Source organism: Sturnus vulgaris, chromosome 1 (assembly GCF_052056855.1).
Source record: "Sturnus vulgaris isolate bStuVul1 chromosome 1, bStuVul1.hap1, whole genome shotgun sequence".
Taxonomy (NCBI): domain Eukaryota; kingdom Metazoa; phylum Chordata; class Aves; order Passeriformes; family Sturnidae; genus Sturnus; species Sturnus vulgaris.
The window spans coordinates 34,581,462-34,600,198 of NC_142243.1; the positions used below are offsets into that span (position 1 = coordinate 34,581,462).

Sequence of the window (18,737 nt, forward strand, 5' to 3'; positions counted from 1 at the left end):
GTAACGTAAAGAGGGTGGTAGCAGCTAACATGGCCACTCTGACAAGTGTCTTCAATGAGACATCTGTTGCAAAGCAAAAATCTCTAGAGCAGAGAAAAACATTGGTGCAGATGGCACCAAGTACCACATATAGAATGAGGCCAAATTCCCGTGTCCCAAACAGTAATCAAGTAATGTGCTTAAGGTAATAAATAAATTCAGATAAATACCTTTGGTGTCTTGTAATCACAAAAAGAAGAATTCAGTGATTTCATAAATCTGGAGCCAAATTCAAGGCAGAAAAGTCACAGCAAGGCTCACTACTTCCAGAACTAACACTTTCCACTTACTTTTTTGTTGTTGTTCTGTTCTCTTCAATTGACTTAAATGACTCTATGAGATATGGATGAAATCTTTTACCTACAAAGTGTTATAGCAGGATTGGATCTAATGGTGAAAATCATTTACTCTGTATTATGTTTCCCCAGCTACATCTTATGAACTCCTCATCACAAGTTAAACAAAATAAATAAACCAAGTTACTGGAGTTGAACTACAGCTGTGGGTAGAAATAGAGTACAGTATCAGTCTTGCTTTCAAAATACTTTAGAAGTGCTGCTGCTGATAGGATAGTATATATTCAGATTAACTAAAAACCATTAAAGAATATAAGTACCAGAGTGCTGGCAACTGTATTTTTTTTTTTTAATGTCTTTTACCATGCAAAATGCAAACTTTTTCCTGTTCATGGGCTGAGTCAACTGGAGTGTTAGTCCATGCCACTGGTAGCCCCACAAGCCCCATGAATTAAATCACAGGCTGAGGAGCGATGTCATTCCCTCAGTTTTTTTAATCTGCTTTTTGTGCAGAGAGCAGCCATCTGTCCCTCTCCAGACAATGGTGGAAGCAGCTGTGCACGGTGTGCCATCAGGAACAAAAGCCTCTGCTTCATACCAGAGGGCAGCGGGCTGCAGGTCAAAAGGGGTTATAAGGCTATCAGGGCCACATGACACCTGTACAGAAAAATAAAACAAGGATTATATGGCCTTTGTGTGTCCATTCACTAGCAGAGAAGTGGGGTCAGCCTTTGTCTGAGTGTTTCTCTAGCGGCCATGGGAATGCCTATGTGTTTTCAAGGATTGCTGTGCCGCTACTTACCCATGGACTAAAGGAGTAACAAAGCCAGCTTCAAGCAAAGGGCAAAGCAGATATGACTCAAAACAATTATTTTGAAAGGAAAATAGCTTTGGTACATTCCATCTTGGATACATTCTGGTACTTTTTACAAGTTCAAAGAGTGTGATCTCAAGTGGTTTGTGTATCCTGTAACGTGCCCTTCTAAAAGCAGAGTGACCCGTGCTTTTCATGTGCAGTGTGCAGCACACAGGAGTTCCCTTGCTGCTTTGTGTGAAAAGGGAAGCTGAACGAGGGCCAAGGTGTTCAAAACCTCATTTATGAGAAGAAGAAGTTGGTTATGCTTTGAGCGGCTTTTTCTGCAAGGTGAGCTGGAAGGAGCTGGAGGATATATATGGGATATATATCCCATAGAAGGAATTTGCCCATTGCTGCAGATGCCTTTCTTTGCCATACATGGTGCCAGTCCTGTCCCAACTCTTCTGTGCTGGGTCCATTTCAGAACAGACACTGATGCAAGTGTAAGCTGTAGGAACCCATCTTATATAACAAGGGGGAAGGTAATACATTCCTGGGGTGAGGTCCAGGCGTATAATGAAATAGGTAAGTGAACCTGGCTGACTTCAGAGCCTCGTCACTTTTTTTGTGCATGGATTCCTTCCCTGTTTCTAAGCAAACACACATTTCAAAGCCAGAGATATACCAGGGAACATGTAGCTTTAATGTTTCTTTTGGGATGACAGCCTGGAATTTGACACTGTTTGTCACTACCGGGATCAATGACATTCCTTAAAGGTGATGGGACAGAAGCACATCCTTCACAAACAGCTAAGCTGTAAACACTATGTTCCTGTCTCAGGGGAACGTGTCCTGGGACATTCATGGATATACAAGTGAGCTCAGATAAGCTGTCAGCCATGGCTGGGCCATCACCAAAACCAGTGATGTCCTCCAAGCCACAGTTTCACTTTGGAAAATGGTTTGCTGTTGCTCTCTTTGATATTTTGCAATGCAATTCATAAAGGCTACTGAAATGAAAGTTCACAGTCATAAAGCACAGCATTTTTATAAAACTATAATTTCTCCCTTTTTTTTCTGGTTAAGGGCTGATGGTTCAGGCTTGTTAAAAAGTGTTCTTTCAACCTGAAAACATGTCGTGTTCTTATTTGCTAATTGACTACTTTGTTTCCTAAATGGCATGAATAAGTGCTTTCACCTTATATTGTGTACAGAGTTTATGCTTTTTTTTTAATGGGAAAAAGTCACAAGATGCTGCAGTAAAAGGGGACAGAAATATTACTAATGATGGAAAACACATGACTACACTTCTAGGTCATTGTACTGTGCAGTTTATCTGAAGGTGCCACAACTGCTGAGCAGCAGTGTAATTCAGTCGTGAATTAAGTTCAAGACTGAAGCTTTAGAGTTCCTTCACATTACCAAGAAATTGCCAAAAGTAGAGAAAAACCTTGTTTGCCATTTGATGCTGGTGTTGACACTGTATCCCCTGCAAATTGCTTATCATTCCCATCTCCCTGTGAGTGCTAAATGAGCAGAGCATCGCACCATTGAGAATCCATTCCTGCACTGTTACTGTCCAGGAAGAATTTTACAGATTGCCAGTTTTCTAGACAATATGATCACCAGTTCATGAATCACTGGTTCACAAATTATTTGTTCCCTTTCAGGCTGCATAAATCTCTATTTAACCCACAATAAAGTCTCTTGTTTTAAGCTGTCTTAAGCTAGGGCAAAACTTAGGGCACTGCCGTTGGTTCCGGAGACTGCCACAGCTTATTTTACATTCTGGCAGCTCCATCAGCATCGCTTTACAGCTCCTCCAGAGATCTGCTGGCTCTGCTGAGTAGTTGGTGGCTCCGGACATAAATACCATTGCTGTCCAACTGTTGTTTCTGGGAAACTTTCATGAAGCCTGTTTTTCTCCACATTTTATCATAATCCATGGGAGGGGCAGATTTTTTTTTTCTCTGTATGAGCGGGCACTCTGACTGCAGTCTGTAAGTTTCAGTCCCGAGCATGTGCTGCAAGGCTGAGTTGGTCACACTCCAGGAGAAGTTTACTGTCACTAACATATACTATCAAAGTGAGAAACAGAAGAACTTTCTAACTTTTATTTTTTTGTATTGTGTTTATTTTTGTTGTGTTGGGTTTCACTGTGTATGTTGAAGATAGACAGTTACTGTGTTTCTTTGGGATAACACCTGGCTGTAGGGTGTAGTAGTGTTCAAGCCAGAGAAATGAGAATTATCTCAAAAGTGAGGATGTAGGTGTTTGTTTAGGGTGCTATGTGTACATTTGGGAGTATCACAAGGAATAAGGTTAAACATCCAAGCCTTGTGCCCACTGCACAACACAGTATTTGTGTAGCACTGGAATTTATTAAAAAGCTGATACTGCACAGACTCAATGCAGTCTCACAAAACATGGTCCTCAGTCAACCCTGTGTTTGAAGATGACATTCAACTAGCTCCATTAAGCAGTTATGGCTGATGACAGCCCCACATGAGCAAGCCTAGAGACCCCAAGGGAGGTCCCCTATTGTCTGTGACACCTCCAGACCTTTTGCCATCTTTTCCTTTTCTGCTCATCACATCCTTTCAAGGGCACTGTGCCACACTCACTGGAGTCATCTTTCTCAGAAGTGATGTTCTTGTCTCCCTGCCTCTCCCCAGACAGGGAAGTAAGAGCATTAACTTCTCCACTTCTTTGTGGCAGCCCAGTGGGTTTGGCTCTAATTCAAGCTCTGCAGTCTCCTTGCAGGGCAATGATGGTTTTAATCAATGGCAAGCTGGCTTTCTTAAACAAAGTACTATTTCTTTAGAAAGCAAGAACTTCACAGTGAAAATGTAAAAATATCAGCAGGTTGTATAGGCATATAGCTCACATAGTGCTGAGCCAGCATCCACTGGGGATCTAGATAAAAACTGTAATGTTTAGGTTATTTTTTTAAATCACTGCCTCTTGGCTGATAGTCCCATATATTGCAGACAGCATGAGTCACTTCCTTCTTAACTCATTGAGGCCACTGCATGTTATATTAAGTTCATTATGTTGTTAGGCTTTTTCCTCTGTGGGTGAGATGTCAAAATACTGGCTACCTACATAGTCAGTGTGAGAAATCTGTATTAATATAGACTCCTCCTTCTATATTTAAAATCCTTGAAAAAATTCGTTCAATGAGCCCAGGTAAACCCATAAAGTTGCATGCAGCTGTGTAACAAATGATGTAGTAAGCTGGGTATTCCATGTTTCCAGAGCATGAGTCTTAGCCAGTTTGAAGTATGGGGAGTGATGATAACCAAAACAAAGTACAGTTGTTTATCTATAATTACTTATAGATATGGTTGAGCCTGATAAAATAAATTATTCCTTACTTAATTTATTCTAAAATTGAAAAGCCAACAGAAGAATAGATACAGAAAATAGTACAGAGAGATATTGATTTTTCTTAATTTTGAATATCTTATAGGGAAGCTATCTGTTTCTACCAGAGCTATCAAGTTTTCTTATATGATCCATAAATGACCTGCAAGAAGGCAGTTCAAGCTCATCCATTTTAGATTTGACCTCTCCCCCTTTGTTTATAAAGCAAGGACATGTTGCTGTTTTAGATTATTATACCTGCTATGCATCCATCCATCCATCCATCCATCCATCCATCCATCCATCCATCCATCCTCTTCTTAAATGTATTTTAGAAAAATACTGAGTTCCATTGTCAAAAAAATCATCATCATTGACAGAATAGCAGGATCACTGCCAATATTTACAGATATCAGGATAAATATCATGCTTGATTTTCATTTGCTGCAGGCCAGATGTTCTCATGGATACACATTGATCTACACGTGTGATAACAATACTCATTGACAGACACTGCAGGCAGGCGAATTCAGTCAGTTACATGTGTTGTATCCCCAGAGAGAACGAGAGGTAATTCAGAAATCAATCCCATGCAGTGTCCCTGAGCAAGCCCTGTTTGCAGATGAAGCAGCTCCTGGCAGCCCTGCAGGGGCTGCTGTTCCTTGGGGACCTGGTCTTCCTCCTGCACCACAGCAGCAGCAGTGGCCCTGGTGTGCAGTTCTTCTCTCACTGCCCCATTTAGTCCTCATGCCTCTTCTCTTTCGTCCCTCTGCTACCATTTTGGTCATGAATATTAAGCACAGAGGAGAGGATCATGAACGTGGCCAGGAAAATGTCATTAATAACCTTGACAAGTATGGAGATGGATTGGGAAGGATAAAGGAGAGAGTGGGAGGAAAGGAAGTCGAGACAATAAATAGGCTAGGCCTGCTGTTACCATGTTAATCTCTACAGGGTTATTTGAGGGAATTGCTGTAGTAGTTCATACTGTGCCTACATCCTTTCCTCATTTTTGCACTATTTCTTCCATGATACTGACATTGTATTTGTAACACAATGCCTATTTATTATAGTTGACAAAAATAAGAAATCAAAATACTATTTCAGACGTATTGAATACAAAGGTGGATGGGAAATACACAAATTGATGCATTAAGCGATAGAATTGCCTGACAACATAAAATTTTTTAATCCACTCACTATTTTTAATTGAAGATGACTGTGTAATTGCATACTTCTTAATGTGATCTCCAATTGTTGTTCCAAAATAGACAATCATTTATTATATTAATACACTGTAAGAGGCTTACAGCAACTATTATTTTTAATAATAGTCTCACTGGTGCCTTCCTGATTATATACTATTTCACCTTTGGCTGTTGTATTGTTTGGTTCATTACATTGTTTTGAGAAAAATAATCACTATGCATGCAGAAAAATCTGTTTGAGGAGGATTTAGAAAGGGGATCTGAAGTTTAAGGGAGATTATATTTCCATTTTCTCTAGGTAAATTGTATTTTTTATCTGTGGAGGAATGGACTGAATACCTAGATGGTCAGAAATAAGTGCATATAAATGACAGCTGTTTGCTGAGATGCTAATAAGTAATCACATTAATTTAGGAAAGGTGTAAATATAAGAATTATATTAACTTTATCAGAGCATGTGCTTCGGAAGTCTTCCTAAATAAAGTTTCTTTTGCTGTGGATTATCTGCAAAAGATAGGTGTGAATGGTGGTGATGGAAGTGCAACCAGGCTCTCCGGAACAGGAGCCCTGTGTGGATAGTCTGCTGCCTAAACATTTATGCATGTTGTTTGACAGCTTCTCTGTCATAATTTTCAGAGGTACTGGTACTTAATAAAAAAACAAGAAAGTTTAAATTCCAAGTAGCAAGAAGTAAAATTATAGATAAATCTTAATCCTTAAAAAAAAACACCAGTGGGGGTTTTCTGGTTTTTTTTTTCAACTAGCATCCAGTTTACTGAATGACAATTCACCTTGACAGGAAGTTTTCTGCTGGAAACAAGAGACTGTTGGGTTTGGGGTGGGGAAGAGGCAAACCAGAAAGCAGCAGCAGCCCAGTAGCTGTGAAATCTGATCTCTCCCTAGCCCCTGGCCACATGTTGTGGATCTTCCCGGCCCTGCTCACCTCTTCAACCTCTGCTAGCCTAATTGACACTGGGAGCCTTCCTGCAGGAGAGGAGGTTTCTTAGAGAAGTGGGTTTTTCAAGATCAGGTTGGCAAAAACCTCTCTCCAGGAGCATTGTGCTTGTCTCTGTGTTCAGCATGTTTTCTGCTTGGAGCTTGTTTCCTCCCGCTGTTTCAGCAGCACAGAAGCCTTTTAATGGCAGCTCCCAGCGCCGTGGCAGTGGGAGGCACGGACTGGTGGGATTGTGGTATGGCAAAGGCCTTTGGCTGACTGGCCTTCAGCACCATTTCCCCTCTGTGCCCTGTGTCTGGCTAAGGGATGGCTTCTTTGACGTGTTCTGAGTGCGTCGTGGGAAGAGCTCCGTGGGAGAAAACTAGGAAAAACCCAATAGCTGCAAGATTCCTGCTCCGTGTGTCATCTCCACCACGTGTTTGCAATTGAGCAAACATAATCTGTCTGGCAGATAAGCCAGTGTGCCGTGCCTGCAAGGAAACATGCCTCTCTTTGACCTATGACTGTATCTATGTGCAGAGTTAAGTGTATTTAGTTAGAGATCAGTCATGGATTTGTCATGGTTCCTCATCATGGAGCAATCTCTGTTTCATTCATGGTGTCATCCAAAGAGACATGCCCGTGCTCTTCCTTTCCCCCCCACAGCCGTGTCCTTCAGCAGGCAGAGCAGCAAGCCAAGGATGTGCTGCCTGATCTCCCCTCCCTGCCAGCCACAGTCAGGCATGGTGGCAGCTCAGGGAGAGGAGCCACCACTCCCAAGAGTCTCTTCCCATCACGTTGGAGCTGGCACAGACAAGCAGGGCAGCATGCGGAGTTCCCCCACTGCTTGCTTCCAGCAAGTCCTCTGCGCTGCCCACGCGACTGCAAGAGAAATCGTACCACATGTGCAAAACCAAAAGCTTTTCATGCTGCAATTTGTTCTTTCCTGTGCCCCAGGCCTTTGTTAGCAAACAAGACGCCAGTCTTTGAGGGGAGAGACAATGGTGTGGTTCAGCTCATGCTGCGGAGGCGCCCTGGAAATGGTGCAACAGCTGAGTTGTCGCCCTCTTCCCCCCTGCTCCGCCCCTTAATTTTATTGTTCTGGTTCAGTGACATTTATTTGTCTCTAAATGCTCAATTTCCTTACAGCATGTCTGTTTTACGAAGAGACTAGTAAACTGAAACTATATGTTAGGCAGAAATCCCGTGGTCTGAAGACACAGATAATCCATATTCACCTTCCAGCCTTCACTAGCTTCACATTCAGTGACAACCAGCAATAATATTCTTAGCCACTGGCCTTCTCCTCTTTAGCTGCAGGCTAACTCACTAAGTTGATCAAGAGATGCTCTTTGAATGAGTTGACACCATGTGCAGCCAATTGTGTATTAGGAAAAAGAAAGCAGATAAAAGAAGAGCACTGGGTTGAGCCTGTGATATCAGGAACTGATTGCAGCTGAGAATTTGTCATTGCTCAAGTTTGCACTGTATTTAGAGAAGGAAGTGGTTGTATATGTGGTCTAGCTCGTCTGAGGTTTGCAGCACCATTTAGAAACCAAACCTGTCGGGGCTTTGATTAAGCTCCTTAAGAGGAAGCACTCACTGCTGGCCTTCTGTGCACATCCTGTGTCTGCAATGAATCCCCCTGAACAACTGTCTAAACAGGGCCCAAACAAGGCAGATACCCAGGGATAAATAAAATTTCATATATGATAAACAGTAAATACTGCTCTGCCTTAGTCGTGTACTGGTTTGGCTGAGCTTTCCTCCCCCAAGTCTATTAAGTTTGTTGCTTCTGTGCGATCACTCAGAGTTTCCATTAAATATGTCTGTGTGTCTGATCCCAGGATGACACTCTGTTATTCCAAAAATAGTTTAATAAATTGAAATTCCAAGATCTATCATCATAAGCCTGTCACTTGAGTATCAAATCTGCCATGTTATGTAAAAAATATTGGTTATATAATGGGATTTTTATCAGCCTAGTGACATAAATGCAAATATTAGAGCATTATTAGGAAACCGACCTCTCTCTGACTTTGGATGTGTTATGCTAGAAGTTAGAGAAAAAGTAGCTTATGTATTTGTGGGGGATTTAGATACTGTAGTTTCAGAGGTATCTGACAACCCAGAGCTAGTTTGGGGGTTTTCTTTCTTATAAATACATTTTAAATGGCATTGAGGAAAGAAACTGGAACATGATAAGAACTTTGAGCAACTCCAAGGTTTCCTTTGTGATGGCCCAAAGTGATGTCATTGCTGCTGGCAAAAAGCAGTACTTTTTACCTCTTGAAACACATGGAGTAAGAGCTGGACAGCTATAGTCTGTCTTATCTGCTAGCAGAAAGCTAGCAGAAACTGGGACTCACTACAAGAGGACATATGGAAGAGCAGCAGGGATTTCCTGCAGGCAGAGCAGTGTTCACGCATGCATCACAGCCAGTTGTCACCAGTGGTCAGATAACAGTGCCAAGCCCCGGGGAAAGGCTGAATGGGCAGCAACTGCTCAGGGAGAAGAGGGTTTGTGTGCAAGTCCTCCCTTCTGGGGAGCAGAAGCTTTGAAGTATAGAATGCGTAAAAAGTGGTGTTTTGAGTTACCTGGAAAAGAAAGGGATGAAGTGTGCTATACATAGAATTAAGTGCATCGTTTTATGACTGAGAAGCTGATTTTGCAGGTTGCACAACTACTTGAAAACCCTAAGAGGGTACTCTCTGAAATTGCACAGCCTGATGTTACTGGCGGACAACCATCTGTCCCCATGGGCTTTCAAATCAGCAGAGCATCACTTTTACTAAGCACAGGCAGTCTGTGTGGTGGAGGGGTTAGTAAGTGAATTAGATGAACCTTCTGACTTTTCAGCCTGAGGTAAAAGCTGACTGAAAAAAAAATAGATGCAAGGTCAACTTCACAAGTTAATATAAGTGAATGAAATACTTAAATTCCACATATTTCCTGGGTTAGTTGAAGTGGGGCAGACTGTAATAGGCTGATGTGGTCTTTAGTATCTCCAGTTCAAATAGGCAGTTTTCCCAGTTGCCAGTTGCACTGGCAGCTCCCCACTCTGCTCTATCACAGCACTTTGAGTATTTAGGTACATCTTTAGACTGAAATTTCACAGCACTCTGCCGAACAGGTAACTCCTATCTTCCTCTTATGGATGAAGAATTGGAATATTTAGTAAAGGAGTAGAAGAGGGGAGCTGGAGGGAGGGAAGCAGGTGGGGAGGGGGCGCTGAAAGTGCTTCTCAGCGAATGCTCAGTGACAGACATCTGTGTCCTGGGACACAGAACTACTTGCCTGTAAAAAAGTGGATCACATGTCCAAAATAATACTGAAAGCTGTTACTGGTCAGGGTCCCAATACCTCCTGTCCCTGGGCTTTAACTAGAAAACAGTTCCTCTCAAAATCTATAGATGCAGGTAACCAGAGCAAAGGCTGGACCACTTGCCAGCTTGATGAAGACCCTGTTCTGCAAGCAGGGCTGTGCATATGGGCCTCCTGCATCCATCCTGCTGCCTTCACTCCAGTGCTCCCCAGGGCTCCAGGGCTTCCAAGCCCACATAGTCCCAGCTGGGCTTTCAGCTTTCCCTGGCAGTGAGCTACCTCAGTGCTACCAAGGGCTCACTGACAAAATGCTTAGTTTAAACCATGGCATAAAAGTGCAATTAATGCTTGGAGTGCTGGAATTTTTTTCCCTTATACAGGATATGGGGGGGGTGAGGGGGGGGGGAGGGATATAAAAGGAGGGGAGAGAGAAAGATTCTTTTGCTCTGTAAGATTAAACAATCATCATGGTTTTAAGGGCTTAATCTGCTAGCATGCAGACTGCTGCCTGATAAGCCTCCGAGTCTGAGTGTAATTGGATGCAGCATCCGATTCGGTCGTGTGGGCTTTCCAGGGGCTTTTTGTTTGTTTGTTCATTTTTAGCACACTGGAGAGTCGAAGAGACCTGTCCCTGGAAATGCCTTTTGGGCTGTAAAGCTGTGTGTCCCCCAGCCGGTATTTTGGCAGCACCTATCTGGAGACCCCCCACTCGGGGAGCGCGGTGGGGGAGGCTGCTCAGTGTATGAATTCGTGCTATTGTTCGAGGCACACATCTGCCTCCAGAAACTGCACGGCACAGGCCGTTACTTATTCAGATGCAGAAGCTCCTTCCGTCCCACAAGACGGCCCATTCAAGTCACATGCCAGAGGTCTCGGCAGAATGGGCTGCAGCTGCTTCAAATCTGCTGTCTAACATCAGAAGCAGTTGGACAAACTGTACTGTGCTGACTACAGTCAGGCTCCCCGGCGCCGAGGAAGACAGGGAAAAGATTTGGGATCCCAGCGCTATGTTCTCAGAGGACCTGTGGCTGGAAAATGAGAAAAACTGTGCTGTTGTTCACAAGTCGAAGCGAGGAAGGAAGCGCCAAGAGCTCCTGGCCGTGGCCCTGGGGGTGAAGGTGGGAGTCAAGGGGGCACTTTTGTGGCAACCTCTGAAACTCTTTGCCTATTCACAGATCACCTCCTTGGTCAGAAGAGCAGCCTTAACTCAGAATGACAACCACTTCAACTACGAAAAAGCACACAATTTTAAGGTAAGCACAGCTTGCCATTATTTTCAGATAAAAAGTTGTGTTGAGATGCCTCACATTTTATTTTTTATTGTGATGAGCTTTGCATGCGCCTATTTATTTTAGCTCCTAGAAAAGTGTTGAAAAATTAGTTTTTCTTCCTATGTTAAGTTCCATTAACTGATTTCTTAATATGCCATTACATAGGCACTTAATACAAGTAATGGTTTTCCTGCTCACTTGACTGGAAATTTAACTCTTTTTCACAAATTCAGTTTTCTTTTTTATTCAGAAACAAAGTACTTAATATGTATTGTCTTTATCTTAAGTGTCTCTATTTTGAATAAGAAAAAGGCCCCTTTTCAAAATCCAGCTATTATCAGAAATCTGCAGCATTTTACCAGCACACATTCTGGACCATTTTTGATTTCAGAAGTTGAGAGAGCTCGGGTGCTCCTAACAATAAAGCAAAGCACAGTGGTGGGTATTGTCTCCCAGCTTTTGTTCCCCCACCATATGCTAAGGAAATGTTCTCAGAGTCCCACTGAGCTGTAGGATCTGAGCTTGTGTTTGCTTGTCAGACTGAAACAAATCGCTGTGCAAACACAGGAACGTTTAAATGGATCATCTCTCTGCTGTCTGTACGTACAAAATCAGATTCTTAAGGATTCTTCTCCCGAGTGCTGTCTCTGGCAGACTGCAGCAGGGAAGTGACTCAGCTTTGGAAACAGACCTTCCAGGCAGCTTGTGTTAAAATGTTTTGCCAAAAGGACTGTGCTGGTTTCAGAGCATGCCAGCCAGTTACCGTATCTAATGCTGTCAAATTGTTGTTTTGATGCTTATCGAGATGAGCAGCAAGAATAAGAGTCAGTAACAAGACAAGAAAGGAATGTATCTCAGCTTTGAAACATCAGTTTAGTTAATGCTCCTTGAGGATGCTGATCTGGGTCACTGTCAGAATAGTTCAACTCATTAGCAGAACAGGAATTTTCTGATCTTCATCTAGGGCCTGTCAAAAAAGGAGAAGCACTGATCAAAATAATTTCACGTAGCAAAAATGTTTCACTTCTTATTTTTCTACACGCTCTGCTGTGCCGACATTGCTAATAATAATTGCCTCTTCAGTGCTTCTGCTGTCATTGGAAAATCAATAATTTAATATTAGTGAACAAAGCAAATAATGGCATCTCTCTTCTCATTCCCCTTCCTTGACCCAGACAACAGAAAAGTCAATACTTATCTCTCTGATCTGCACTGAAGGAAATAGGGGGAACACTGTGTGTTTTCTTGCTTGATTAAGACAACTTTCATTCTTTCTGGGTTTTGCCCTCATTATCATTTTAATATCAAAACTATTTTAGTTTAACTAGAAAATATTTTCTCATGACTGAGACTTCTTTCCACTTTGACCCATGCATTCTTTCCTCTTCAAAATTTCCCTTGTTTTGGCTTTGATTTATAACTGGACCTGTGCCCAGTTAACTTAGCATTTGCACAATCTAGCTGTTGTACAGTTTCTGTTCCTTTCTGTTTCAAAAGAGTCATAGTTTAACTGGAAAGCCACATGATTAAAATAGATATGTATTCAATGACTTGACAGCAGAAAATACTTGTTCTATCCTAGTAAAGGCGATAACAGACCCTGGGGAACAAACATTTTAAAAATAATTGTCCAGAAAGGTCAGTCAAAAGTGTTAGATTTGCTTAATGGATAAATATGTTCACTATGCAAATACAGTTTCTTTTCCAAAGGAATATATTAGAACATGTCCATTTGAACTAAAAAGTGGATTGCATACTCAGAACATTTAAATTTAAAACATGGCTCAAGGCTAATATCTTTAATATATTCCATATTCATTGCATAAAAAGGTTAAGAAATAATTTTAAAAAGAAAGAATGGCTTTATGGTCTTGGAGTAAGATGCTTGATGGCTTTTGACAGCACTCAGGCTATGATGGTATGAGGTTTATCTGAAGAGCAGTACTATTTTGAAGACATTAAAAAAGTTGTCTTATCTGTTTTTAGGTGAAAACTGATGTGCATTATATCATTCATCTCAGTTTCTAGGGATAAAGGTTATGTGTCACAGTGTCCCTCATAATCTTGTCATAGGCAATTCTTCCTGAACAAGCAGGCAGTCTTTAGCTTTACCCATGAAGAATCTGAAAAATGAAGGGCACATTTCTAGTGAAACTGATGGGATTTTTGTACCAAATATCTTACTTACTGCAAGAGAGAAGGAACAAAAGGAAGAAATGGGCACAAGGCACAAATTCAGAGCAAGGACAGCTCTTCTCTATCCTTGCCAAGTTAATACAAAAGTTTAAAAGAGGCGTTGAATTTTGGAGCTTGAGGGCACCAGGTTTATGCTCTTCTGAGCATCCATGCTTTCTCATTCAGCCTCTCTTCCAAATTTCAAGACACTCAAGGCAAGTGGACAAAAAAAGATTTAGTATCCAGGCTGATTTGTTAATCTGTGTTCATCTTGAGCACACCACACAGTCACATGGATTTAGGTTTGGAGCTGGCGTCTGTCTGGCGGGACAATTTTGCATAAGCCAGTGTACACATACCATAATTCAGGGAAGAGAATAAATCTCTGAAGCTCTGTTTAGAAAAACACAGAGGTATTTCTCTAGCTGTGTGGGTGTCAACCTTAACTGGATCCCAAAGTGCTCTTGCATCTTGTTCCAGTTTGGATCCAGATGTGCTTTACCTGCCAGATTTAGTGGGGTCCCAGCTGGTGGGGAGAACAACCTCGTGCCTAAGGGCAGCAGCATGGAGTTTGAGGATGCTCCACACTTTTTGTTCTAGGCTGGGAATTCATGAGAGGGCTTCTGTGCTGCTTTAAGTGAGCAAATAGAGCTGAATAGTGTGCATTTACCACAATACTGTGCCTGTTTGCCACCATAGCATGGGCAAATCCCATTTGCAGGTGGGCTAGTGGAGTAAAGGCAGCTGATTACAGACAAGTCAGGAGATCTGCTGGGAAAGAAGGGGCTCTGGGATATTAAGCACTGCAGATAATACTGCTTCTGCGAGACAAAGGGTTTGGGGGAGACATTTTTTTAAAGACATCACGAAGATTATGTGCATTCATTTAAACAAAAATAACAGCAGAGTCAGCTTTTCTTCCCTGTAAATGGCTCAGGTTCAGCAGGACTCCACAAAAGAGTCTAAATATGTCTGTATTCAGGCAAAAGTCTGAAAAAAACTTAATTTCTTGGAAAGCAAATGGAAAAGTCGTCAGACCCGGTCACATAAAAACAACATTGTCTCAGAAACAACACTGTATAATGTCAAATTTTTTAAAAATGGTATTTCAATTCAAGACAATTTTTTTATTCATTTCTGCAGTGTTGCTCATGGCATTATTTTGTTTTGCCACTGTACTGGCATTCCTTAACTTTGGTCTCAGTTTCCCCCTCTGTGAAGATGACTCAGACACAAAGTGGAAGTGAATAAGGTGGCACCTGCAGGGGGAATGTTGGCATTTGAAAGCAAGGGCACCTGGGGGGCAAAGGGCAGAGAGGACAGGAAAGCAACAAGAAGAGACATGCAGGGTAGTGTTGTGTGAGATTGTCCAGCAGAGAAGAGACAGTGAATGTAAGAAGCAACTTTCCATTGGATGAGGATGAAAGACTGAACAAGAAAAGTACAGTGTATAGTCTGAAATGTCAGGGGGTTGGCTTATTTTAAGAAATAGTTCCCTGTAAATTCTTTTTAAAAGTTTGAATTATGTGTCAACTGTAGCTCAGGCAGCTCAAGTCTATGCTGTGTGTACACAGAGAGGTCTACTGAGACTTCAGGATGGGGTAGGAACAAGCAATAAATAGTTCCAGACCATAGTTCCAAAAAATCTATGCCCAGTCTGTTTGTAATGACGTGGTTACAAAGGATGGGGCAAAAACTAAAACTCCATCTCAAAAAATCTGAGACTTGCTGTTACCTCTCCCTGTTAGAAACAGAGATGAGGCCAAACTTGCAGGTAAAAATTCCCATTTACCATTAAAAAATGTTGCGCTCCTAAGAACGGGCTTCCTCCATTATTTCTTTAAAATTAACGACAAGCCAGAAGAGACTTAGTTCAAAACGACATCTTAAGGGAATTTTTGTATCTTCATCTAGAAACTTTTGAAGTTCTCCTTTTTTACAGTTAATTCCCCTGTTTCAACTTGGCCAGAAACCACCAAGACTAGCTTTTCACAGGGTATTTCAGCTGGAGGCTTGCCATTTGAGCTAAAATGCGGATCCGTGAAAAATTGAAGTGAATGAATAAAGAGAACTCAAACCTTTGAGGGCCACCAAGCTGAATGGAACAAGGGAAGGATGCACTGTCAGCACTTCTCAATTGGACCCCTCAGTCAGCATTGATGACTTTCCAATTAATGGCAGGAAAGATCAAGGAATAATCAGCTACCATTTTCAAAATAAGCCTCAGCCAGAGCAGTTGAATTAAGCTTTATGTAAAGTGAGCAAGTAGGCCCCAAATATCCTAGCAACTGCAGTGGACTTTATTTGTGAAATGGTGCATTTTTAAAAGTCCTGGCTGAGCTCTTACAACCCCTTCTCACAAGGTTAGCTTTTGTAAACTGCTGCAAAGCAGAAGACACAGCTAGTTATCTTCCCACAGCAGGTAATTTTCACCCACAATTAAGTGCAGGTGCAGACCTACTAATTATGTGGCTTTCAGTCTATAAGTGATAAAGACGCAGGCATAATTAGTTTTATCTGTAGCTTTGTATCCACTGAAGGTCACATAGAGCATATGACTGAAACTCAGGTCATCAGCTGTTACATACAGCCATTTACCCCCATGAAAAGCTGTGTCTGAAATTCATGCTACCCACTCTGCAAAATAAAATGAAATGAGAAAGAAGTATGTGGCTATATCTGTTAATATATCTATCTCAAACTTTATTGCAAAGTCTTGTTTCACAGAGATATGTGTTTTTCTGAGAGGTAAAATACCATCTCAAAAAGTCAAACATTCCAGTTTTGACCTTTCACTATCAAAAGGGAGCAAGAACTACTATTGCTTTAAGTTTATTAACACAATTATTTGACTGTGAGTAGTTGGTCAGGAGCCATTTACTCACATTTTTATCTCAAAATCAGGGAAAGAAGTCTGTATTAAAATCACAATACTTCGTCTTTCTGGACTCAAGAGTACAGGCTTGTGTCAGTGTGATCCTGCAGACAAATGGGGCAAAAACATTAGCATGCAAAATGCTTGGCCTAAAACTTTACAGTTTGTCTGAAAAAGGGCAATGACTGTTTTTTTCACTCTATGAAAAGCAAAGAGCAGCTTTTCCCATCCCAGGGGTGGAAGTGGCCTTTCAGCCATCCACCCGACGGGTAAACAAGAGCAGAGAGAAGGGAAGGATGCATTAGCAGCCAGTGTGCATGATTTATGTTTTGTTAAGCTCAATTAAGTCTCTGGCCAGAACTAGCTCATACCATGCCCATTCACAGGGGCATAGACCTCACTATTTACTCTTCATTTCAATGAAAATTAAATGCTTACTTTACCAGAATACACATCTTAAATAAAAAGATCTTCTGCTGTAGCCTTTGGAAAAGCAGTGGCGGAAGCAGCAGTGATGTGCAAAACGTAGCTGGGGAGATGTGGGCTCTGTCAGCACACAAATAATTTTATTCTTCTTTATTTACTTGTGTGTGGACTGTAGCAAAATGAAGTTTGATTTGTCTATTGACATCTTTTCCCTATGTGAGTTCAAATTACTTACTAGACTGGGGAAGCGTGCTTTTATCTACAGTTCTTTGGATTATTAGTTTTATTCTTTTTTCCTGGTTTCCTCCCCTCTGCTATAGCTAGAATGTCAGCAGGCAAAAATTATTTGTTTTCAGTGTCATCCACAGCCTGGTTCTCTGCTATGTTAAGCCTATTGAAAGATAAACTTCAAGTTCAAAGCACATTTCTGTTCCCATGGTTTATTTCATCTAGACTTTGGAAGGATGTGGGCACTATGTGCTAAAGATTTACTCCTACTGAGTCTTCTGTTGTTTATCCATTTCAGTTGCTCCATCTGTCAGACCATCTGCCTCCCAGTGACCCCATTTCTTTCCCCCACCCCCATTTGTATTGCAGGTCCATACGTTTCGGGGTCCGCACTGGTGTGAATACTGCGCCAACTTCATGTGGGGTCTCATCGCTCAGGGAGTGAGGTGTTCAGGTAGCACTTCAACATTTTCTGTCATTCTCTTGAAATGCTCAGACGTCTGTCCCGCTCCAGCCTGCACTCCCTGCAGGAGTGGAGGGCTGGGATTTCTTTAAAGAACAAAGCAGGAAATCCTCCCATAGAAGTTAGAGCATTTTCATTTGCCTCGTTAGCTGGTTTAGAAATGAAGCCATCAGCCCTTGGTTGCTGAGTTGCATCCTCTACTTGGTCCTTGGACCTGCCTGTGCCCGTGCCTGCTGTATACATTCAAACTCGTTCTTTATGATTAAGTTATCCCTGATGTTTTTATGTATTGAGATGCAAGCACTGGAAATGGCAAAGCCAGCCGGCAACAAGGCTTCAGTATTCCTCTTTTTGCTACCAATTGCTGGGAAGTACCCTTGTCTGCAAAAGACTGCCACCTGTTTCCCATAAAAATACCATGCATTGTTGCAAGCCAGAAGTAACCCACTTCAAGATAAAAACAAAAAATATGACCTTCATTTTTCCAAAAGGGATTTATTTGCTAGTGCCTGTATTGGCATTTTAACAGTGTCTTAATTATTTTAAATTTGTTTGTTCTTTTGTGGAAAAAAATATGTTGCAAAAATCCAATAATCAACATATCATGAGCTTTTGGATTCAGCAAGTAAATTAGTATTTGGTGTATTATAAATGGATTTTCATAACTTCTTTCTACAGATCTGAAATAATTTCAAAAAATTGTTTGTCATACCTCTTGCTGCCCTGACCTCTATTCATTCCTGATCTCAGACTGGCACCAAACACATCCAACCCCAACATCTGCCTTTCATAGACAGAGGAGGTGGTTGTTACCTAAAATTAATTTAGACCATAGTTTGAAGGATTAAAATAGCTTTCACAAATGCACAGTTTTAGTAAGTGCAGCCTCAGCTACTGCTGCCTCTTGTCTGTCTGTAGCTGAATAGTGGTAACACAAAGAATATGAGAAGGACATTATAAAAGAGGAATAGTAGTTTGCTTTTCAAGCTATTTGATCTTAAACACAAGTGTGAAAAAACTGACCTCACTAATGCATAGCACTGTACTTGTTCACATACATAAAATATTAAACTTATGAAAAGGCATATTTATTTAGTATGAAACGTAATACTCTCCCTCATAAAATTGCCAGCATTTAACTCTAAGTAGACAGATGCATTTAAATTTAACTTCACATGCCTGGAGAGCAGCACTGAACACAATGCAGGCAGGATCCTTGCTGCAGCTTCCCACATTTGTTTAGATTTCACAAATAATGTATTATGCAGTAATAACTGTATGGAGAAACACACAAAAACCTACCCAATTCCATTAAATGTTTATGTGTGCTTATGA

The 18,737-nt window shown here is 41.4% G+C and overlaps 1 protein-coding gene and 1 long non-coding RNA gene across 2 annotated transcripts in view; one reads left to right on the forward strand and one right to left on the reverse strand.

The window, feature by feature from the left end:
* CHN2 (chimerin 2) overlaps positions 1-18,737 on the forward strand; it is a 157,029-nt gene that overhangs the window by 122,195 nt on the left and 16,097 nt on the right. Inside the window, exons 7-8 of the mRNA XM_014894045.2 lie at positions 11,140-11,217; positions 17,309-17,393. Coding sequence (XP_014749531.1) covers positions 11,140-11,217; positions 17,309-17,393 — 163 coding nt within the window. The remainder of the gene's footprint in view (positions 1-11,139; positions 11,218-17,308; positions 17,394-18,737) is intronic.
* The window catches only part of LOC148225142 (uncharacterized), a 56,798-nt gene that overhangs the window by 14,667 nt on the left and 23,394 nt on the right, over positions 1-18,737 (reverse strand). The window lies entirely within an intron of this gene.